Source organism: Rhinopithecus roxellana, chromosome 5 (assembly GCF_007565055.1).
Source record: "Rhinopithecus roxellana isolate Shanxi Qingling chromosome 5, ASM756505v1, whole genome shotgun sequence".
Classification (NCBI taxonomy): domain Eukaryota; kingdom Metazoa; phylum Chordata; class Mammalia; order Primates; family Cercopithecidae; genus Rhinopithecus; species Rhinopithecus roxellana.
In genome coordinates this window covers 20,225,452-20,248,016 of record NC_044553.1, presented here as the reverse complement: position 1 = coordinate 20,248,016, position 22,565 = coordinate 20,225,452, and the positions used below count along the sequence as shown (strand labels likewise).

Genomic DNA, 22,565 nt, shown 5'->3' with positions numbered 1-22,565 from the left:
GTACACTCTGCGTTCAAAGCACAGATGAGGGGCTTCCTGACCATGCAAGGGATGCTGAAAGTGCCCTCACCATCACCTTCATTAGCTCTACCATCAGGGCTGAATTTAGTCTATGGGGAACATTAGCAGCAACAAAGGGAGGATGATGTCCTACACTTAGCCCAGGGCCTGGCTTGCTGTCTGACAATCACTGTCACCATAGTAAGGACAGTTTCTCTGCTCAGGATGTAAGAAGTGCTGGAAAGTAAGGGGCAGCATGGTCCACTCCATCCCTTTCCAAGCTCCTCACAGTTTTTTTCTCCCTGTAGGTCCTTCGGGGTTGTCCTCTGGGAGATCGCCACACTGGCCGAGCAGCCCTACCAGGGCTTGTCCAACGAGCAAGTCCTTCGCTTCGTCATGGAGGGTGGCCTTCTGGACAAGCCAGACAACTGCCCCGACATGCTGTATGTACTTCCTGGGCCCCCTCAGTGCTCTTCTGATTTCTCTTCTCAAATGCCTGTTTACCTGGGTCACAGGAGATTAGATTAAAGCCATTCTCTCTGGTCCTTCGCCTCTCTGGCCAGGCGCAGCTGAGGAAAGAGGTTCGTCCTCATGGAAGGAGCTGAGTTTGGTTGGTAGACCTGTGCCTTTCCATGGGTACCTTAATTCTACCCTATATTCCTTAATGCTTTCGTTCTGATTTGCAGTTCGCACTATAGTTTCTCAGGCCAAATGTCTCTGAAATGTTTGGCCAGAGTAATCCATCCTTACTCATCCTCTCCATGTGAGGTTTTGTTTCTTTTTAAAGAAGGCAACAACACAACACTTACTACTCTGAAGTCAAATTCAAGAGCCCCCCGCCCCACCTCTGGCAGGCCTGAGAGAACTGCTGCAGTGAGTGTACACAGAGCTGCATGGTCAGGACTCCAGCATGCGCCATGTAGGGTCAGCTTAGTGTCTTCTGAACCCTGCCCCACATGTCTTCTCTGTTAAGTGTTCACAAAAGTCATAAACCATCCAAGTAACATGCTCTCCAGAGCTTCATCCACTGACCAGTGTGGACCTGGAGTGTGTGTGAACTGACATCCCTGCGAAGCGCTGGTGAATTTGTCTTCTCATTGCACTTTTTTTTCTTTTTTTTTTTTTGAGATGGAGTCTCGCTCTGTCGCCCAGGCTGGAATGCATTGGCGTGATCTTGGCTCGCTGCAACCTCTGCCTTCCCGGTTCAAGCAGTTCTCCTGCCTCAGCCTCTCAAATAGCTAGGATTACAGGCACCCACCACCACGTCCAGCTAATTTTTAGTGGAGGTGGGGTTTCACCATATTGGCCAGGCTGGTCTCGAATTCCTGACCTCAGATGATCTGCCTGCCTCAGCCTTCCAGAGTGCTGGGATTATAGGCATGAGCCATCGCACCTGGCAACCCCACTTATTTTGAAAAAACACTTTGCAGCTTTTAGTCCTAAGTTTTGTCAGATGACGAGAGAGAGTTTGTGATGCCTCTTGGTGGTTGTGAGGCCTCACTACTAAGCACTCCCTGGAGAAGCCCGACTTTTGGTGGAGGACTTACTCTGTGTCCATGGATGGTGCTGTTGGTGGCTCAGTGGAGGTCAGAGCTACTGGAGCTGGGAGGCCTCTTTGTCTTTCCTGGAACGAGTTTGAGGAGGGGGTGAAGGTGTTCTGGTTCAGTCGTCAGTTGCACAACAGGTACAGGTTGGGAACAATGACCTTGCTTTTGACATGCACTTTAAGGCAGGCTTCAGAGATTGTTCTGGATCTCCATAGGTGAACATGAAGGTAGACTCCCACTCGTATCTCAAGACCAATTCAGGAGATTTCCAGAAATGCTTTTCAGGACAGGCCTGGCTTCACTTTGGAAAGGATCCTGAGGAATTACTGGGCTGTTATGTCTGCATGAAGGCACCCAGCTCCTATCTCTCACCCATCCTCCCACCTGGAGCCAGCATAGACTCAGGCCGGGTTCACAGTGGCGGGATGATAAATACGAACCAGACGTGTGTCAGGTGGACAGGAGGGAATGAGGGCTCCAGCAGCCACAAAAGCTTTGCTCATTTGGTCCCATACAATGTGGGCCAGGAATCCAGATGCAGGTGTTCTTGCTCTCAGCTCAGAGTAGCAGGAGGCAGAAATCAAGATGTCAATGGGACTGTGGTCTCACCTGAGGCTCAGGGCCATTTTAAGGCACCTCAGGGTTCTGCAGTTGCAGGACTGAGGTCCCCATATTCTTGGCACCTGTCAGCTGGGTACTGCTTTCAACTTCTGGAGGCCAAGGCCACTCACAGTCCTTGCCGTATACACCCTCCGTAGGCCCTCTCATAACAGCAGTCTATTTTTTCAAGACTGATAAGAGGATCGCTCTCTACTGCTTCTACTGGTTTTTTACCTGATTAGGTCAGATCTACCTGAGATAATCTCTCCCTTTTAAGTGATTCAGTCAACTGATTAGAAGCCTAATTAGAGGAGTGAAGTATCCTCTCGTGTTGACAAGTCCCACCCATACTCAAGTGAGGGGATTATATGGGATATTTACACCAGGGGCAGCAATCTTGGGGGGCATCTTAGAATTCCATAGTCTCAGAAATCATTGTCCTTATCAAACAATCAAGGTGCTATTTTTGTTTCAAAGCACTTTGAGTGTTGCTACAAATACTGAATCCCTAAGCTCCTTGTAAATGGCCGGCCTCTGGAGGGCATGGGGTGGGGAAGACTAGACACACACCCCTGTGCTTTGGGAGTACGTTGGCTGGGCGTCATGCTCAATTAGCTGCTGCTGCTTCTGAACATAGGTTCAGCTAAAGTGTATCCCAGGCAATGGACACTTTGTGTGGAATTCAGAAAGGTGGCTGCAGGAAGGATGCCAGGGAAAGCCAGAGTGAAGGCATCACCCTTGCACACCTAGCACACGTCAGGGTCCCCATTGTCCTATTGAGGCAGGGCCAGAACCGGAAAGCTGGCTGGTGCCCTGGGCCTGTGCCAGTGATGGGAGGCTCCTCTTCTCTGAGGGTGGCACCTACAGATGCAGAAGCACTGGGTTTCCTGGAGCCCTCATCAAGCAAACTTGCCAGCACGGCCTCTTCAGAACTCCACAATCCAAACTTGGAAGAGACTCGAAAGACCACGTAGTACCTTTTCTTGCTCAGTATAGAAATTCTTCTTCTCTCCTTCTGTGTTAGTTTTTTATCGCAGTATAACAAACTACCCAAAACCCACTAGTTGAGAGCAACAGTAAACATGTATTATCTCTCAGAGGTTTCTGAAGGTGAGGAATGCAGGAGCAGCATAGCCGGCTGACTCTGGCTTGGAGCCCTTCTCATGGTTGCAGCCCAGCTGTCCGCTGGGGCTGCAGTCATCTGACAGCTTGCCTGGGGCAGGCAGACTCACTTGCAAGGTGTTGCTGCATGGGTAGTATGCCCTTTATGAACCACCCTGTTCTACATGGGCCTCTCCATAGCACTGCCCGAGTGTCTCAGGATGTATAGCTGGCTTCTCTTAGAGCAGAGTTCGGCACACTCTTTCTCTAAAAGGCCGGCTGAAAAATATTTTTGACTGTGTGGGCCCATACAACCTCGACTGTGACTACTTGACTCTGCCATTGTGGAGCAAACACAGCTGGAGGTGTCATATAAGCTAGTGTGGCTGTGTTCCAATACAATTTTATTTTTGCATACTGAAATTTGAATTCCACATAATCTCTTGTGTTGTCACAAAATATTCTTATTTTGAATTTCTTTTAGCCATTTACATGAAAACCATTCTTAGGCCATAGACCTTGGAAAACTAGGCAACAGGCCAGATTTTACCCACAGGTACATAGTTTGCCTGCTGTGCCCTAGAGTAAAAGATCCAGGACCTGAGCAGAAGGCACGAAGTCCTTTCTGACCAGATCTCAGAAGTCACACTCTGAAGCTCCTACCTTCTCCTTCAGGTTACACCATGTGGGAGTCAATCACATGGGGATGTGAGCTCCAGGACACGAGGGAGAGGACCACTGGGGATCCGGGAGCCTGGCTACTCCCCTGCTCCTCACCAGCACACACACACACACACACACACACACACACCCACACACACACACACACCCAGTGCCCCTCACAGGTGACCATCTGCTCCACACTTTGGGTAGTACAGCCACTGTTTTCTTGTCAGCCATTATAAGAAAAATCATGCTTTCGAGTCTGAATATAAGCCGTGGAGTATGAGAGCTGACGACCACTAAATTTGCATAAAGGTACAGTGCCAGAATCTCGGCTAATATTAGAACTGGTGGTATTTTAGCAAGCTTAGAAACAGCCCATGAAAGCAGGTGTGAGTTTTGCTTCTGTGATTTGGGGTGGGTGAGGGAGAGTGTGTTGTTTTTGTGCTTTCTCTTTGACTCGGGTAAACGTTTATCTACAAGAGACTTGTGGGATTCTTACTTGGTCCACCTCCAGATAACTGGGGTCTTAATATTAACGTAAGCTGCCTGGGATGCAGCCTACCTGCCATGGGAAGCGCAGGGCACTTCCTGTTCCCAGCATAGAGTGACAAGGAAATTTATTCAAAGCAGTTACTGTGACATTAAATGTTTACTTCAGGAGGCATTTCTGCTTTGTCATCGAGAATTTTTCTCCCTTCCAAGAAAAGAGTAGAATGAAAGGAGGCAATTTGGTTTCATAGGGAGTGTCCATGTTGTCATTCTGAGTTTACTGATGAGCTTACGTGAGAAAGGGGGGTTCTGGGATGGGAGTTCTGTTGTTACAAGACATGAAACAATGGCCTCTGTTTATCCCAGAGAGGAGAGTCCGTGAGCCCTTGCGAGTTGCCCTGAAACCTCTCCCAGGTCCCAGTTGAGAAAGTGTGTGAGTTGTGTGGTTCTGAGATCTGAACAGGCACTACCTGGCGACACTGGGGGGCTGAAGGAGCTCAGTGGCTGCAGGTGAACTGGAGCTCACCATCAGGAAGTAGCCAGATTCTCACCCCTCAGTGTCACCGAATGTTCCGGCTTTAGAGGAAGGACTCCATGGTCCCCAAGCAACAGGGTGTTGAGGTCTGAGTCTGAATGCCATGACTCAGTGTGAATTAACTCAGCAAGTACCACGGCATCAGATTTGCGTTGTGGTTCCCTGTTGGGTCTGTACTTTAGATTGATGACAAAGCCCATCCTCAGCCTTATTTCAGCCCAGATCTCAGTACTTATGCCACAGATGTTGTTAAGCCCCTCTGGGTGCATGCTGACACTGAGGTCACAGATGAGCCAGGAGTGGCCCTGGCTTTCATGAAACGTAGTGACGTAAAAGGTCCCAGCTCTGATGCTCCAGGATAAGGACCGGGGCAGAGGTGTGAACGCAGCCGTGGAAAACTTGGGCTAGGAAGCCATTTGTTCTGCTGGTAACACTTCCACAGCTCCACATGTCCGGACTCTTGCCAGAGATGTCTTCGGTCTGCAGGAAATCTGAACTTTTAACCTGGAGCATTATCAACTAGTAGATGAGTCTGAAACAAACTTAGTGAAATCTGATTTCTTTTTGTAGTTTTCCAAAACAGTTTTTCCCATTGCTGGAATCCTGGTTTGGTTCTGCGGGAATCGAGTGCTTGAGTGGGATCCAAACAGGCAGGAAGGGCGCTCCTGCTCAATTATTCCCAGTGAGCTCACGGAAGCACACAGGCCCCATGTCCTCCTGGCTGAGGCGTGGTTCCTAAGACAACCCTCACTGTTGAGGGCTGCCAGGAGAGAGACACATTCAGCCCTGCAGGTCCTCTGGGAATCTGGTGAGCGTCGGCACCGGGCTGGGTTGGTGCTGATTCCCGGCAGCGTGCAGGAATGTGCGGGTGCCTCGTGGCCTGCTGACATCCCACACAGGTCACAGCCTGTCCAGTTCAGGACATCAGGGCCAAGAGTGGAATGGGAATACAGAGGCACCTCCGTATGCTCATCCTGCTGACCATCACCCAGCCTCCAGGGGGCACAGCTGGCCCCCAGGAGGCTGCTTCCCAGCAGGGCAGGAATTCCATTTGAGTCTTGTCCCTGTTCCAGGAGAAGGGCCGGGTATGTGTCCCCCACAGGGGAGAGCATTCGAGAAGGATGGCTCCAGACTCGCCAGAGCTGACCCATGGGGGAAAAAAAAAAAAAAACAGTGCTTTTTAAAAGATGAGTTTTATCAGCTCACACATCCTTCTAGAGTCTAATGGAGATTTTTTGTATGTGTGGAAATAGTAAACAAGGTCTTGAATCCCACAGAGCAAAAAAGACTTCCTTTTTTGGGCAGCACTGGAAGGGTTGTTACTGTGGAGTGGTTTAAAAGAGGCATCACATGGCTTGTTTGTGCTGATGTCACTGCCTCGCTGCCCCTCCAGTGGCACCTCCTCAGTCCCCGGCCACAGGGCACAAAGCCAAGCACATCTCATGCTCTTGGCCCGGGTACGCTTCTGCCCAGGGGTAAGTCAGCCGGAGAGGAGTTCACATCCCAGCCATATGGAGATGCATTTCATGTCATTATGGCCCATTTTAATTTTTTTAACCCCAATCTTTTTTCTTAGGAAGTGGTGGGGAGTATGGAAAGGCAGGCTTATTTGTCATCAAGCTGCCAGTTTTTATCAATGCAAACCACATCCCTGTGACATCTGTGACTGTCCCTTGGACAGTTAGGCAAGGGAGGGTCTCCTGGTGGGCCCAGGGTTACTCTTACTTAGATTAAGAGAAAATTCCTTTTTCCAGGGTCGTTGGCAATCAAAGTTGTAGTCATCCTGTTGCACAGAGAACTCCATCCCAGCTCCACCCTCGTGAATTTCGTAACCTTGGACAAATTATTTAATGTCTGAGTGCTTCTATTCCCCGGTCTGTAACATGGGTGTATATTATAGTCAGTAGCACCTGCTTCACAAACTCGTGAGGACTTCCTCAGTTCACACACATAACTGCCTCACTGCCTGGCACCTAGTGTGCACACGGCATTCTACTGTGGGGTAGACTTAAAATTGTGGCTAAAGAGATGCTTTTCCGGAAAAGTGGCTACATGGAACTCTCCATATCTAAGAAGCATACTGTGGGGTGCTTCATATTTTGTCTAATTCCTTTACCCCCAGAACAAGAACCCACAGCCTTCCTTCTGTAAAGGGCCACATGGTAAATAAGCATTTTTAGACTTGCAGGCCACGGTCTCTGTCCTAATGTCCTCAGCTGGTAGTTGTAGCTGGAAAGCAGCTGCAGCCCACATGGAAATGAGGGAGCATGGCCCATGCCAGTGCAGCTGATGTGCAGAGGTGGGTAGCCCCAGGTTAGACCCTGTGGAGACGCAGGCCCCCAGGCTCCAGAACGCTGAATTCTAGTGGATTCTGGATGGCTCTCCCTCACACCTAGGCCTACCCTCCCTCAAGGTTGCACCGTCTTCATCTGAAGGAAGCTGCCAGGTGGCCATAAGAGCCCTTCTCTTGGCAGGCCAGCTTCCAGGCTGAGTGGCTTATCTTACTTACATCAGGGGCCTCCCCTTGGAATTTTCCCTGAAAGCCAGACATGGGCAGGTAGTCTGTGGTTAAGCAGCCGGCCTAACAGGAGGCTAGATGCCATTGGGTGCTTTGAGTTTCCTAGATGTGGAGAGTTCTATGTGGCCACTTTTATGGAAAAGCATCTCTTTAGGAAGAATTTTAAAACAAAGAGTAGAGCTTCCTGGTGAGAACAGAGGTAGAAAGGAAGGCACTTTGGTTTCACGCTCACGTAAGAGAGGGCTGTTGGCAGTCACTCTTCAGAACTATGGCCAGCCCTGGACGGTAGCTGGCTGTACCTTTTTGCCCCAAAAGTCTGTTTACCTGGGTCTTTCTGCGTTCTGGAAGCTTGTCAAAGCCCGGGCCTTTCCTGGGTCAGGGCAGCCGGCTTTCCTTGTCCGCGTGCGACTGACTGTTTTTGTGGGGGGCCTTGGCCACAGCTGGCAAGACTTCCTTTGTCCCGTACAACTCTGAGGGCCTCACAGATATTTGCAGCCCAGGTGCTGTTGGAGCCCAGCCGATGCGACCAAGACACAGCACAAGCGTCATCCTGTTCTGCCTGTCCTTGCTTGTGGAGTGGACTCGTGCCCAGGGCTCTCCTTGCTGGCTCATTGGAATCTGGCTTCGGGTCTACACTGGGCCTCTTGTTTGGTCCAGAATAGCCTGGCTCATCAGCTGGGGTTTGCCTGTGTAGGGCTGGAGCAAGCAGGTGCTAGATGGAGACAGCACACTCGGAGTATGCATTTCTTCGTGTTGCAAGCCTGGCCTCATGGTGCCTTCTTCCTTTGGTCCTCTGCCAGGGGTAGCCCTGCACCAGGAGGAAGCTTAGAAATAACAGGTGGGACCTGGAGAGAGAGCACTGTTGGGGAAGCTGCGGTCACTCATCAGCCTTCTTAGAAACCGGGGGTTTCCGGCTTTCTAATTCTGGAAAAGATGTTTCAGCAGTGGCTGCATGAGATGTCTCAGATAGAAAACTGCTTATTTTTATTTCTTAGCACTGACACCATAAATAATACCTGTAACGATGGACAGTGTGGACCTAGATTAGTGCTTCTTGGGAAAGGAGAGTTTGGGTTTTGTACTGTGGTGGTTCTGGGTGAAGTGAATGGAACCATACGAGGTAAAACAGGAGACTCTGAAGGCCACTTGGGCCATCCAGGCAGAAAGCCAGGGACAGAGAGGGACAGTAGGGTTGTATTCAGTGCTCCCACCATATGCTTACAGGTGGGAAACCACTGCAGGCGGCCCATGAAGCCTCTTGGCCACATGCGCCCTCCCAGTTTGGACCCCCCTTCCATGTGTCTTGGCTGCAGGTTTGAATTGATGCGCATGTGCTGGCAGTACAACCCCAAGATGAGGCCTTCCTTCCTGGAGATCATCAGCAGCATCAAAGACGAGATGGAGCCTGGCTTCCGGGAGGTCTCCTTCTACTACAGCGAGGAGAACAAGCTGCCCGAGCCAGAGGAGCTGGACCTGGAGCCAGAGAACATGGAGAGCGTCCCCCTGGACCCCTCGGCCTCCTCGTCCTCCCTGCCACTGCCCGACAGACACTCAGGACACAAGGCTGAGAACGGCCCCGGCCCTGGAGTGCTGGTCCTCCGCGCCAGCTTTGATGAGAGACAGCCTTACGCACACATGAACGGTGGCCGCAAGAACGAGCGGGCCTTGCCGCTGCCCCAGTCTTCGACCTGCTGATCCTTGGATCCTGAATCTGTGCAAACAGTAACGTGTGTGCACGCTCAGCAGGGTGGGGGGAGAGAGAAAGTTTTAACAATCTATTCACAAGCCTCCTGTACCTCAGTGGATCTTCAGAACTGCCATTGCTGCCCGCGGGAGACAGCTTCTCTGCAGTAAACACATTTGGGATGTTCCTTTTTTCAATATGCAAGCAGCTTTTTATTCCCTACCCAAACCCTTAACTGACATGGGCCTTTAAGAACCTTAATGACAACACTTAATAGCAACAGAGCACTTGAGAACCAGTCTCCTCACTCTGTCCCTGTCCTTCCTCATCCTCTCTCTCTCCCTCCATTTCTCTCACTCTCTCACTTTTCTCTTTCTCTCTGCTTCATAATGGAAAAATAATTGCCGTAAGTCCAGCTGGGAAGCCCTTTTTATCAATTTGAGGAAGTGGCTGTCCCTGTGGCCCCATCCAACCCCTATACACACCCGCCCGACACCGTAGGTCATTACAAAAAAAACACATGGAGATGGAAATTTTTACCTTTATCTTTCACCTTTCTAGGGACATGAAATTTACAAAGGGCCATCGTTCATCCAAGGCTGTTACCATTTTAACGCTGCCTAATTTTGCCAAAATCCTGAACTTTCTCCCTCACCATCCCTGCGCTGATTCCTTGTGTCTGGAGGCGTGGGTGAGCGTGGCATCTGGTTGCTCCGTTTGAGAGACACGCTGGCGACACGCTCCGTCCGTCTGACTGCCCCTGCTGTGCTTCTCAAGGCCACATGCACACAGGTCTCATTGCTTCTGACTAGGTTATTATTTGGGGGAACTGGACACAATGGGACTTTCTCTCAGTGAAGGTGGGGAGAAGCTAAACTGGCTTCCCTGCCCTGCCTCCCCACCCCCGCCCAACCCCCAAGAATCTGGTGGCCATGGGCCCTGAAGCAGCCTGGTGGACAGGCTTTGAGTCAAGGGGCCCCATGCCTGCTTCTCTCCCAGCCCCAGCTCCCTCGCCCACCCCCAAGGACACAGATGGGAGGGGGTTTCCAGGGACTCAGCCCAACTGTTGATGCAGGTTTGCAAGGAAAGAAATTCAAACACCACAACAGCAGTAAGAAGAAAAACAGTCAATGGATTCAAGCATTCTAAGCTTTGTTGACATTTCTCTGTTCCTAGGACTTCTTCATGGGTCTTACAGTTCTATGTTAGACCATGAAACATTTGCATACACATCGTCTTTAATGTCACTTTTATAACTTTTTTACGGTTCAGATATTCATCTATACGTCTGTACAGAAAAAAAAAAGCTGCTATTTTTTTTGTTCTTGATCTTTGTGGATTTAATCTATGAAAACCTTCAGGTCCACCCTCTCCCCTTTCTGCTCACTCCAAGAAACTTCTTATGCTTTGTACTAGAGTGCGTGACTTTCTTCCTCTTTTCCCGGTAATTGATACTTCTACGACATAATTTGCCATGAACTGTTTGATGCCTTTTTATAAATTCATCCCCCCTCCCTGCTCCCACCTGCCCCTTTAGTTGTCTTCTAACCCGTAGGCTCTGTGGGCACGAGGCTGGTGAGGGCACGAGGCGGAAAGAAGGCCAGGCACCCGTCCTGAGAGGGCCGTGCTCCTCTCCCCAGCCCGCCCTCACAGCATTGGAGTCTGTTACAGTGCAAGACATGATACAAACTCAGGTCAGAAAAACAAAGGTTAAATACTTCACACGTCTTTGTTCAGTGTTTCCACTCACCGTGATTGAGAAGCCTCACCCTCTCTTTCCCTTGCCTTTGTTTAGGTTGTGACACACATATATATATTTTTTTAATTCTTGGGTACAACAGCAGTGTTAACTGCAGACACTAGGCATTTGGATTACTATTTTTTTTAATGGCTATTTAATCTTTCCATCCCATGAAAAACAGCTGCTGAGTCCAAGGGAGCAGCAGAGCATGGTCCGGCAGGCCCTGCTGTGGCCCTCGCCACCACCCTCACCAGACCGACCGACCTGTCTTTGGAACCAGAACATCCCAAGGGACCTCCTTCGCACTGGCGGGGAGTGGGACCCTGGGATCCAGGCTGGCCCAGGGCGGCATCCTCAGGGCTGTGCCAGCTGGAGCGCCAGGTCGGGGCAGTGCAGACGCCACGGTGGCCCAAGAGCCGCTTTGTTCCCTGCCAGGGGACCGGGGCTGTGGTGCTGGCCCTCTTTCCCTCGGCCAGGAATCCAGGTCCTTGGGGCCCAGGGGTCTTGTTTTGTTTTGTTTTGTTTTGTTTTTAGCACTTCTCACCAGAGAGATGACAGCACAAGAGTTGCTTCTGGGATGGAAATGTTTAGGAGTAAGAACAAAACTGGGATACAGTGATTGCTAGTTGTGACTGAAGATTAAACACACACAAAAAGTCTGTAGTGCTTCTTTGCTTGTCAGCAGTTTGTCTCACTGCTTTCTCTAGCCTCTGTCCCATAGTGTGTTCCCTTTTAAAAAAGAAAAAAGAAGGTATTATATGTAGGAGTTTTCTTTTAATTTATTTTGTGATGCCAGTTTCAGTCACTGTAGAGAAGCCCCATTATGAATTTAAATTTCAAGGAAAGGGTGTGTGTATGTGTGTGGGGTGTGTGTGTGTATGAGTGATGGGACAGTTTTTTATTTTTTGGGTTTTTTTCCCCCCAAACATTTATCTACCTCACTCTTATTTTTTATATGTGTATATAGACAAAAGAATACATCTCACATTTCTCAGCACCTGACAATAGGCCGTTGATACTGGTAACCTCATCCACGCCACAGGCTCCACACCCAGGTGATGCAGGGAGAAGCCAGGCTGTATTCCGGGGTCAAAGCAACACTGACTCACCTCTCTGCTTATTTCAGACAGCTTGCCTTTTTCTGAGATGTCTCGTTTTGTGTTGCTTTTATTCTTTTTTTCTTTTTTTTTTTTTTTTCTATCTTGGTTTCCACCAAGGTGTTAGATTTTTCCTCCTCTCCTAGCCAGTGGCCTTGTGAGGCCAAGGAGGGCACCAGAGCACACTTTCGGGGGGCCACCAGGCTGTCCCTGGCTGGTTGTCTTTGGAACAAACTGCTTCCATGCAGATCGAACACATTTCATCCTTAAGAGAGCAATTGTTCCTCAGGTTCTGAGGACAGGAAGGTGTCCAGGCAGCGTAGTCTGTGAGAATCTCCTGGGTAAAGGCATATTGGGTTTGCTCCCTTTGCTGCTGCTCCTGCATCCCGGGAGGAGGCTTGCACCAAGGCAGGGCCATGCAGCCATGGCTGCTGCATTCATTCAGCACAAAGGTGCAGCTGCAGCAGCAGCTGGAGAGTAAGATCTGCCCAGCCTGTGCTCCAGAATGCAGAGGCTCCTAACCTCACAGCCAGTCCCTAATAGAACACACGCAGGAGCAGAGTCCCCTTCCCCTCCAGGCTGCCCTCTCAACTTCTCTCTCACCTCCTCCTCCCCTAGGGGTAGACAGAGATGTACCAAACCTTCGGGCTGGAAAGGCCAGTGGTCAGCGCCGAGCCTCCGTGGTGTCTCACCTCCTGCCAGGGCTGTACCTCCGTCTGTCCCTGGTCCTGCTGCTCACAGGACAGACAGCTCGCTCCCCTCTTCCAGCAGCTGCTCTTACAGGCACTGATGATTTAGCTGGGAAACGTGGCGGGCAGCTTTCCCCAAGTGTGGATGATTCCTTTGCAATTCCAGTACTAAGTGAATGCGCTCAGGAGCCTTTTTCCTGCTGCCAGAACGTGACCCGTCTCTCCCAAGACCCCGGGGATCTTAAGGTCATTGAGAAATACTGTTTGATCAGGGTTTTCTTCTTCCACACTGTAGGTGACCCCTTGGAATAATGGCCTCTCCTCTCTTTTGCACATACCTACCGGTTTCCACAACTGGATTTCTACAGATCAATCAGCTGGTTATAAGGGTTTTGTTTAAACTGTCCAAGTTATTGATGTCATTTTGTTTTTGTCTTATGTAGGTGGCTTTTCTTTAAGTAGAAAACACTAGCAGTGTAGTGCCCATCATAACAAATGCTTCAGAAACACTTCAATAAAAGAGAAAACTTGGCTTGTGTGATGGTGCAGTCATTTTACTGGACCAACCCACCCACCTTGACTATACCAAGGCATCATCTATCCACAGTTCTAGCCTAACTTCACGCTGATTTCTCCGCCTCTTGATTTTTCTCTTTTGTGTCCAAATAATCTTAAGCTGAGTTGTGGCATTTTCCATGCAACCTCCTTCTGCCAGCAGCTCACACTGCTTGAAGTCACGTGAACCACTGAGGCACATCATGGAATTGATGTGAGCATTAAGACATTCTCCCACACAGCCCTTCCCTGAGGCAGTAGGAGCTGGTGTGTACTGGAGACATTGTTGAACTTGAGCTGTGTGAGACCCAGACCACCCCAGGTCTCCTTCGTTTGACATACCATTGGATGTCATGACGTTTGATATACCGTTGGAACGAGCCTCCTCCTCAGAAGATGGAAGACCATGTTCGTGGCTGACCTGGCCTCTCCTTCTGGCCTGTTTCTTAACATGCGGAACCACATTTCAGTGGTAGGAAAAGTGGCTTCGTAAAATAGAAGAGCAGTCACTGTGGAACTACCAAATGACAAGATGCTCAGTGCAAATAGGGGTGCTTTAGGATAAAAGATTTATGAGCCAACTATTCTGTGGCACCAGATTCTAGGCCAGTTTGTTCCACCGAAGCCTCTCCCACAGCAGTCCACCTCTGCAGGGTGGTGGCCGAATGGCTTGTAAGTGGCTCTGTGGCAAGATCACACTGAGATCAGAAGGCTAGGATGCTTGTCTAGTGTCCTTAGCTGTCACATTGGGTCCTTCCAGGGTGGCCAGACAGTGTTGGTGGCCACTCCCTTCTAAAACATAGGCACCCTCCTGGTGACAGTGACCCGCCATGGTATGCCTTGGCCCATTCCAGCAGTCCCAGTTATGCATTTAAAGTTTGGGGTTTGTTCTTTTCGTTAATGTTACTCTGTGTTGTCAGCTGTCTTTTCATTTCCTGGGCTAAGCAGCATTGGGAGATGTGGACCAGAGATCCACTCCTTAAGAACCAGTGATGAAGGGCACTTTCTTCACTCTGAAGAAGTTGGTGGTACAAATGAGAACTTAAAGAGAGGATGTTATTTAGACTGAACCCCTGTTGCCAGAGATGCTGAAGATACAGACCTTGGAAAGGTCAGAGGGTTTCATTTTTGGCCTTCATCTTAGATGACTGGTTGTGTCATTTGGAGAAGTGAGCGCTCCTTGATGGTGGAATGACCAGGTGGTAGGTACGGAACCATTGTCACAGGGATCCTGGCACAGAGAAGAGTTATGAGCAGCTGGGTGCAGGGCTTGGAAGAAATGTGGGCAATGTTTTGAACTTGTTGGTTTCTGAAGCTATCAGACCATATCAAGGCTCAGCAGTCATCCATGGGCATTTGGTTTCAACAAAGAAACCTAACATCCTACTCTGGAAACTGATCTCGGAGTTAAGGCGAATTGTTCAAGAACACGAACTACATCGCACTCATCAGTTGTCAGTTCTGGGGCATGACTTTAGGGTTTTATTTTGTTTCTGCAACAACATAATCACTCATTTGTATGTCCACGTGTGTGTGTCCGCATCTTTCTGGTCAACATTGTTTTAACTAGTCACTCATTAGCGTTTTCAATAGGGCTCTTAAGTCCAGTAGATTACGGGTAGTCAGTTGACGAAGATCTGGTTTACAAGAACTAATTAAATGTTTCATTGCATTTTTGTAAGAACATAGAATAATTTTATAAAATGTAGTTTATAATTGCCGAAAATAATTTAAAGACACTTTTTTTCTCTGTGTGTGCAAATGTGTGTTTGTGATCCATTTTTTTTTTTTTAGGACACCTGTTTACTAGCTAGCTTTACAATATGCCAAAAAAGGATTTTTCCCTGACCCCAGCCGTGGTTCACCCTCTTTTCCCCCCATGCTTTGTGCCCTAGTTTATAACAAAGGAATGATGATTTAAAAAGTAGTTCTGTATCTTCAGTATCTTGGTCTTCCAGACCCCTCTGGTTGGGAAGGGGATCATTTTTTACTGGTCATTTCCCTTTGGAGTGTAGCTCCTTTAACAGATGGAAAGAACCTCATTGGCCATGGAAACAGCAGAGGTGTTGGAGCCCAGCAGTGCATGGCACCGTTCAGCATCTGGTTTGGTTGGTCTGGCTGCCGTCATTGTCACGCAGTGCCATGGACATGGGAAGACTTGACTGCACAGCCAATGGTTTTCATGATGATTACAGCATAAAAGATGACAGCTCTGGGGCACACAGGCTATTTGCTTACATGCCTCGTATCATGATTAATGCTTTTTGAAGGCAGAATCCTGAAGATACATATCTCCAATACAGAAAACAATTCTTTTTAATAAAAACTACAGCATACACAAAAATTTGTTCTAAAGTTTGACTCCACTTCTTCTAACTCCAGTGGATTGTTGGCCATGTCTCCCCAACTCCACAGTATCTCTGTTGTGGGAAACACCTGGGTTTTTGCACTACATGGGAGAAAGACCCGGAAACTATTTGGGTTGTTTTCAACTTTTCATTTGGATGTTTGGCGTTGCACACACACATCCGCAGGTGGAAGAGACGCCTGGCGAAAACACCTGTCTGCTTTCTAAGCCAGTGAGGTTGAGGTGAGAGGTTTGCCAGAGTTTGTCTACCTCTGGGTATCCCTTTATCTGGGATAAAAAAAATCAAACCAGAAGGCGGGATGGAATGGATGCACCGCAAATAATGCATTTTCTGAGTTTTCTTGTTTAAAAAAAGTTTTTTTAAAAAAGTAAAAAAAAAAAAAAAGGTAATAACATGGCCAATTTGTTACATAAAATGACTTTCTGTGTATAAATTATTCCTAAAAAAAAAAACCTGTTTATATAAAAAATCAGTAGATAAAAAGAATTTCAAAATGTTTTTGTATATTCTGTTGTAAGAATTTATTCCTGTTATTGCGATATACTCTGGATTCTTTACATTATGGAAAAAAAGAAACTGTCTATTTTGAATGGCTGAAGCTAAGGCAACGTTAGTTTCTCTTACTCTGCTTTTTTCTAGTAAAGTACTACATGGTTTAAGTTAAATAAAAGAATTCTGTATGCATTTCTGTCTCTGGTTTTGTTTTGTCCCTCCTGGAAGCATCACCACACTTTGGTGGCAGGGAAGCTGAGCTACGTGGGGCACGTGTGTTCACGCATGTTGCCTGGAAGCATTCTCCACAAAAGTATTGCCTCTTCTCTGACAGCTGAGCTTTCTCAGCATGCAAATTGCTCGTGAGGATGACAGGGAAGCTATTCTATTTCTCACTCCATTAAATCATCTGGAAAGAAATTTGAATGCATAAATTACGGAAATCGGTACTACAGTTCTGACTGATTTGTGGACTTTTTTCCTATACCTTCCACTAACAACAGTCAGGCCAAGGCAAGTCTGATCTGCATGACTCCAGGGCAGAGGACTTCAGTTCTTCACATTTCCCATGTGCTTTTTGGTCTTTCACAGCTGACATGCCTGCCTCAGGGGATGCTGGTGAGAACCCAGTGGGCCACACACAGGATGCGGCTCACTGGAGGAGCTCCAAAGTCTTAAGTTACTTTCTAGCTGCTGCTTAGTGATCTCTGTCTGCCCCCAGGGATGCTACAATGTAAATATCATTATTTTTGTCAGGGGAAATGGCTATGTATGGCAAGGTGCGAATGTTCTAGAAAATCAGACTAAGGATTCATAGACACATCAGGAGGAGAAGCTGGTCATTTCCCTCAACTCTATCATGGGAAAATAACAAAATCAGGCCAGTAGAAGAAGAGCTGCCTAGCTATATGTAGGTAGGAGAAGTAAACCAAAGACCATGGTTACTTCAGACCTGTTGAGCCTCGGAAGTGTTTGCACCTAAAAGCAAAAGGTCTTTCTGAAAGGGGACTCTCTGCTGGGTGCGGTGGCTTATGCATGTAATCCCAGCACTTTGGGAGGCTGAGGCGGGTGGATCACATGAGCTCAGGAGTTCGAGACCAGCCTGACTAACATGGTGAAACCCCATCTCTACTAAAAATACAAAAAATTAGCGGGACATGGTGGCAGCTGCCTGTAATCCCAGCTACCGGCTAAGGCAGGAGAACCGCTTGAACTTGGGAGGCAGAAGTTGCAGTGAGCCAAGATCGTGCCACTGTACTCCAGCCTGGGTGACAGAGTGAGACTCCGTCTCAAAAAAAAAGAGGGTACTCTCAAACTTTGCATTGCTTCAGGGTTACTGCTCACTCTTGTCACCAAGTGCCTGGCACTCAGGGGATCTTCATTAGGTGACTGATGACAAGGAGGTCTCAATTCTGAGGCTGGAAAGCCTAACAGGGCCTCCCTCTTCCCTGGGCAGGTTGGTGCTGCACTTGCAGGTTGCCACAGTGCAGTCTGCACTTGGCCTGCCCAGCCAGAAGGAGCAGCAATGTCTAAGGATGAAGGTGCTGGGTCTTTAGAAGCGTTAGAACTTTTCCCCCTGTGCCATTTCTTAAGACTGCAAGCCCTCAAGAGCTATTTCTTCATTTACCCTCCCCAAGTCCAGGTGGGCGATTTTTGTAGTGTTCTAATGTTACTAAAAGACCTTCACATTCATTCTCTCACCAGATGTTCACAATCACCCTGCAAAGAAAGGATTTTAATTACTCTTACAGATGAGCAAACATACAAGCATGCTCAAGACCCCCCTTCCCACCTCCCCGCCAACTATTAAATGACCAACCCAGGACTCAGCCTTTTCTGCTGTGGTTCTCAAACTGACTTCAGCACTGCCAGAACTAAGCAGGCTCTGTGCATACTGACAAGGGATGGTGGGCGAAGTACACAGCCCAGGATGTGAATGAGCCTTCTGGGGTTCTCCCTGGAGAAGTTCAGAGGCCACAGTGGGGGAAATGATGGGGAAGTTCATGAAGAGGGAGCTCTGGGCCTCCCAATTGGATAATATCTAAAAATTTTTAAAATGTTGTGGCATGCTGCCAAGGAGTCTGAAATATAACACTGGAGCCCAGTCCTGGGGGCCCCTTGCTTGACAGTGTCCTGGGACAGAATTGCCCATAGCACAAGCAGATCTCCACATTACCAACCATGCAGCCAGACCTGTACACACCACCCAGCACCACCTCCCCGATCCCCCAACATGCGGGCTTTGATCGGTTTTCTAGCAAATGATCCAGGTATACTTGCAAAGGGAGTCCTCTAAAGGCCACTCCAAATGCAAAAAGTGTGCTGGCGGCCTTGACTGGTTCCTTTGGTTTTTTGTCTTCTTGGGTTTTTCTTGTTTGTTTGTAGGTGTGTGTGTGTGTGTGTGTGCGCACGTGTGTGTGTGTGTTTGAGACGGAGTTTTGCTCTTGTTGACCAGGCTGGAATGCAATAGTGCAATCTCGGCTCACTGCAACCTCTGCCTCCTGGGTTCAAGCGATTCCCCTGCCTCGGCCTCCCGAGTAGCTGAGATTATAGACACCCGCCACCACACCCGGCTAATTTTTTTTGTAATTTTAGTAGAGACTGGTTTTCACATGTTGATCAGGCTGGTCTCAAACTCCTGACCTCAAGTGATCCACCCACCTCGGCCTCCCAAAGTGCTGGGATTATAGTTTTGAGTGCCTGGCCTGGTTCCTTTGTTAGGAAGCTGCAAATGCTTTTCTTAATAGTGAATGAATCTGAACACTAAATGATGAATTTTTAAAATTTAGTCAAGTGAAAAATGGTAGCTGTAATCACACCAACAAGAAATTTCCCAGAGCTTACCTATCTTCACTCACTTCCTCCAAAAAAAAAAGCAATGTTACCAATAGGACTCCCAACGGAAATCTGCCTCTAGAAAACACTGAACAGGTAGAATCTTGCTGGGAGAAGCCTGGCACAAGACCCAGCGCTGTGTCATAAAAGCAAAACAAAAGATGAAACAGAAAGGAGATTCTGTTTTTAAAAAGGGATGACACCATGGACAGAAGCTAAGTCCAGCTATTAACCTGTGCTTTAGGACCAAACACTACCAGTATGACTACAAAATGGTGCAGCTGCTGTGCAAAACAAAACAGCAGTTCCTTAAAAAATTAAACACAGAATTAGCATTGAATCCAGGAATTCACCTCTGGATGTTTACCTGAAAGCAAGGACTCGGACACGTATTTGCACACCAGTGTTTGTAGCAGCATGATTTGCAACAACCAAAAGGGGCAAGGAACATAAGCGTTCATCTCAAGATGAATGGATAAACAAAATGTGGTCGATACCTACACTGGAATATTATTCAGCCTTCAACAGAATGAAATCCTGTCCCATGCTACAACATGGGTGAACCTGGAGGACATGAGGCTGAAATAAGCCAGATGCAAAAGGACCAGTGCTGCATGACTCCCTCATGTGAGCTACCTAGAGTCAGATCCATAGGGATGGAGGGTGGAATGGTGGGCGCCAGGGGCTAGGAGGAAGAAGGAATAGGGAGTTAACAGGTACAGAATTTTGGTTTGGGATGAGGAGAAAGTTCTGGAGATGGATGGTGGTAACGGTTGTGCAACAAGTAAATGTACTGTATACTACTGAACTGTAAGCTCGAAAATTATTAAAATGAGTAAGTAATAAAAGGGGCAAACACAGAGACAGAGAAATCATACAGTAGAGCCTCAGTGGCTTCAAGGCTACCCAGGACCTGGACACACAAGCTCAAAGGCAAGGAATGGGGCCCCTGGAGCAGTGGCTGTCTCTATGCTTCTGTAAGCCTCTCCGAAACAGGTCTGTGGTCCCTGTAGTCTGGGCAGGATCACATAGACCCACTGTGCAGATTTTTAGAAGAAAACAGATGACTCGGATTTCATTTTATTGTCATGAAAACCATAACTGAAGCTAGTTCATCCCGTGAAATGTCCACCTTTCAGAGTGTTCTTTCTCCCGACATTAAAATAGCCCTTTGTGATTTTGTTGGGCTAACAAAATCACATAAAGTTTTTCCCCCTCTTTGTCTTACAAGCAATTTTTGAAAAACTTTCTCAATGCACAGCTGAATGCTACACACAGGATTGAAACGTTTAATCTTCTTTCTCTAAAGGAGCAACGCCCCGGTCAGTTCCCTTTGGCTGGTAGCACCATGGTTGAGTTTTCTTCGAACCGGGCTTTGCACTCGGGCTTTCCCACGCTCTTCCAGCATTTCCTGGATGATGACTTGCAAGGCTCTTCCCAGCAGGCTGGCCTGGAGCCCACGCGATAGTGGAGGGACATGAATGAGTGCCGCGCAGCCCTTTCCATGATGCAGAGAGAGGTAATAGGTATAATCACAGACGTATCTGCAACCACAGGAAATGCCACATTAATTCTTGGACCAGCCTCTAACCTTAGTGAAACATAAGCAGAAGTGGCAATGCAACACCCACAAAGCCTGAGGAGGGAGGACTGACACCCAAGGGAGACTTAAGTTGTGTTGTTTCACCTCAGAAAGAACATAGTGCCGGGGATGAGGTGGGGAGAGCTGGCTGTTGGCCTCATGATCTCATGACCAGCAAGTGACCAAGACAGAAAGGGGTCAGATATTCCACAAACCAGTCCATAACACCTGCATCCCAGTGAATCCCTGTCATTCATGTCTTCTTGAGTCACTCACTCATTCATTCCTTGGGGAAAGGGGAAACCACCTACTGGGGATCAGAGTTTGGAGAAACAAAGGTAAATCAATCTTTATCTGGGGCTACATCAACATAGTTAACTCACAAATTCGGTCACCCCAAAAGTCAAAATTAGAAAACATTCACGAAATGTTAGTGGCTCTTGAAGTCCGCCTTCCCATCTCTTCTCCTAGATCCACACACCAAAGACCGTGTTTCCACAGGGAGGTCTCACAAACGAGCCCCCAGGCAAGGTGTTAGCAATTGTGCTGACCTGCACGCAGCAAAGAGGGGCGATCTGGGGGCAGCGCCGCATGGCCAAGTGGCCAGCTGGACGGTACAGGATGGCTTCTTGGAGGCCGGGGTGATGCCGAAGGCCATTGCTTCTCTCCTACCTGCTCAGAGGCCTAACACCCACAGAACATACCTGCCTGCATCTCGAGAAAATATCACCTCGACATCCTCCACAGCTACGTGCTTGCAGACTGCCTTCATACAGACCCCTGACTCCAGCATGTCTGGGCCGCCAGGTAGGCACACGCCGCCCTCCGGCCGGAAGCCCCGGATGTCGGCCTCCCGGTAGCCTTGGTTCTTGCCAGACTGTTCCAGAATGATCGCCTTGGCGGAGGTGTCCATGCCCACATGCACGACGAGCTGTGTGAACAGGCAACAGCAGAGAGACCCCAGGAAAATGAGGCCCACCCTGCTCACCGAATGTGCGGAAGGACCACTCCTTTAGAGAGCCCGGCTCCATGCAAAACATCTCAAACCCCAAATCCACTGGAAACCCCAGGATCCCCCACCAGTGTCTCCCAGTTAATATGGCTGGAAAGAAAAATAGCTGGATTCTTTTGGCTGAATAAAAACTCATGCTGCATTTACATTTAAATACTTTTTACTTCAAATTATTCTTACAGGGCAATGTATTCTCTTTTTGTAGGGGGAGGGTTGGAGGGAGGAGAGGCAAGCTGGTAAGTGGCGAGGCTACCACAGCAGAGGCTTCGTGTTTTGGTGGAATCCTGCATCATTTTATTTTGTTTTATTTATGTATTTATTTATTTTTATTTTTGTGAGACAGAGTCTGGCTCTATAACCCAGGGTGGAGTGCAATGGCACCATCTCAGCTCATTGCAACCTCCGCCTCCTGGGTTCAAGTGATTCTCCTGCCTCAGCCTCCCGAGTAGCTGGGACTACAGGTGCACCACCACGCCCGGCTAATTTTTGTATTTGTAGTAGAGACAGGGTTTCACTATCTTGGCCAGGCTGGTCTCAAACTCCTGACCTCAAGTGATCCGCTCGCCTCAGCCTCCCAAAGTGCTGGGATTACAGGCGTGAGTCACCGCGCCTACCTCCTGCATATTTTTTAAAAATGAAACTTAGTAAAGGGAGTTAGTAGCAGTCCAGTGAAATCTTAGAATTTATTAAAGCTGATTATTTTTCCTTTTTGAAAAATAGCTGCCCAAGTATTTTATCAAAACATCTGGGGCACTGTCTGAATGGCTTGATAGCCATTTTTTGTTTTGTTTTGTTTTGTTTTTTTCGAGACGGAGTCTTGCTCTGTCGCCCAGGCTGGAGTGCAGTGGCGCTATCTTGGCTCACTGCAAGCTCCACCTCCCGGGTTCACGCCATTCTCCTGCCTCAGCCTCCCGAGTAGCTGGGACTACAGGCACCCGCCACCATGCCCAGCTAATTTTTTTTTGTATTTTTGGTAGAGACGGGGTTTCACCATGTTAGCCAGGATGGTCTTGATCTCTTGACCTTGTGATCCACCTGCTTCAGCCTCCCAAA

At 48.3% G+C, this 22,565-nt stretch overlaps 2 protein-coding genes across 4 annotated transcripts in view; one reads left to right on the top strand and one right to left on the bottom strand.

The window, feature by feature from the left end:
- The window catches only part of IGF1R (insulin like growth factor 1 receptor), a 319,047-nt gene extending 302,772 nt beyond the window's left edge, over positions 1–16,275 (top strand). For 2 of the 3 annotated variants that reach the window (XM_010382159.2, XM_030930222.1), the window contains 2 exons: positions 309–443; positions 8,770–9,151. In XM_010382159.2, coding sequence (XP_010380461.1) covers positions 309–443; positions 8,770–9,151 — 517 coding nt within the window. Of the gene's footprint in view, positions 1–308; positions 444–8,769 lie in introns of all 3 variants that reach the window. The other variant, XM_010382158.2, reaches the window with a different exon arrangement.
- Positions 16,276–19,991: 3,716 nt separating this feature from the next.
- The window catches only part of PGPEP1L (pyroglutamyl-peptidase I like), a 50,306-nt gene continuing 47,732 nt past the window's right edge, over positions 19,992–22,565 (bottom strand). Inside the window, 3 exon segments of the mRNA XM_030931132.1 lie at positions 19,992–20,313; positions 20,315–20,462; positions 21,205–21,431. Of these exon segments, the coding sequence (XP_030786992.1) occupies positions 20,242–20,313; positions 20,315–20,462; positions 21,205–21,431 (447 nt within the window). The 3' untranslated portion in view covers positions 19,992–20,241.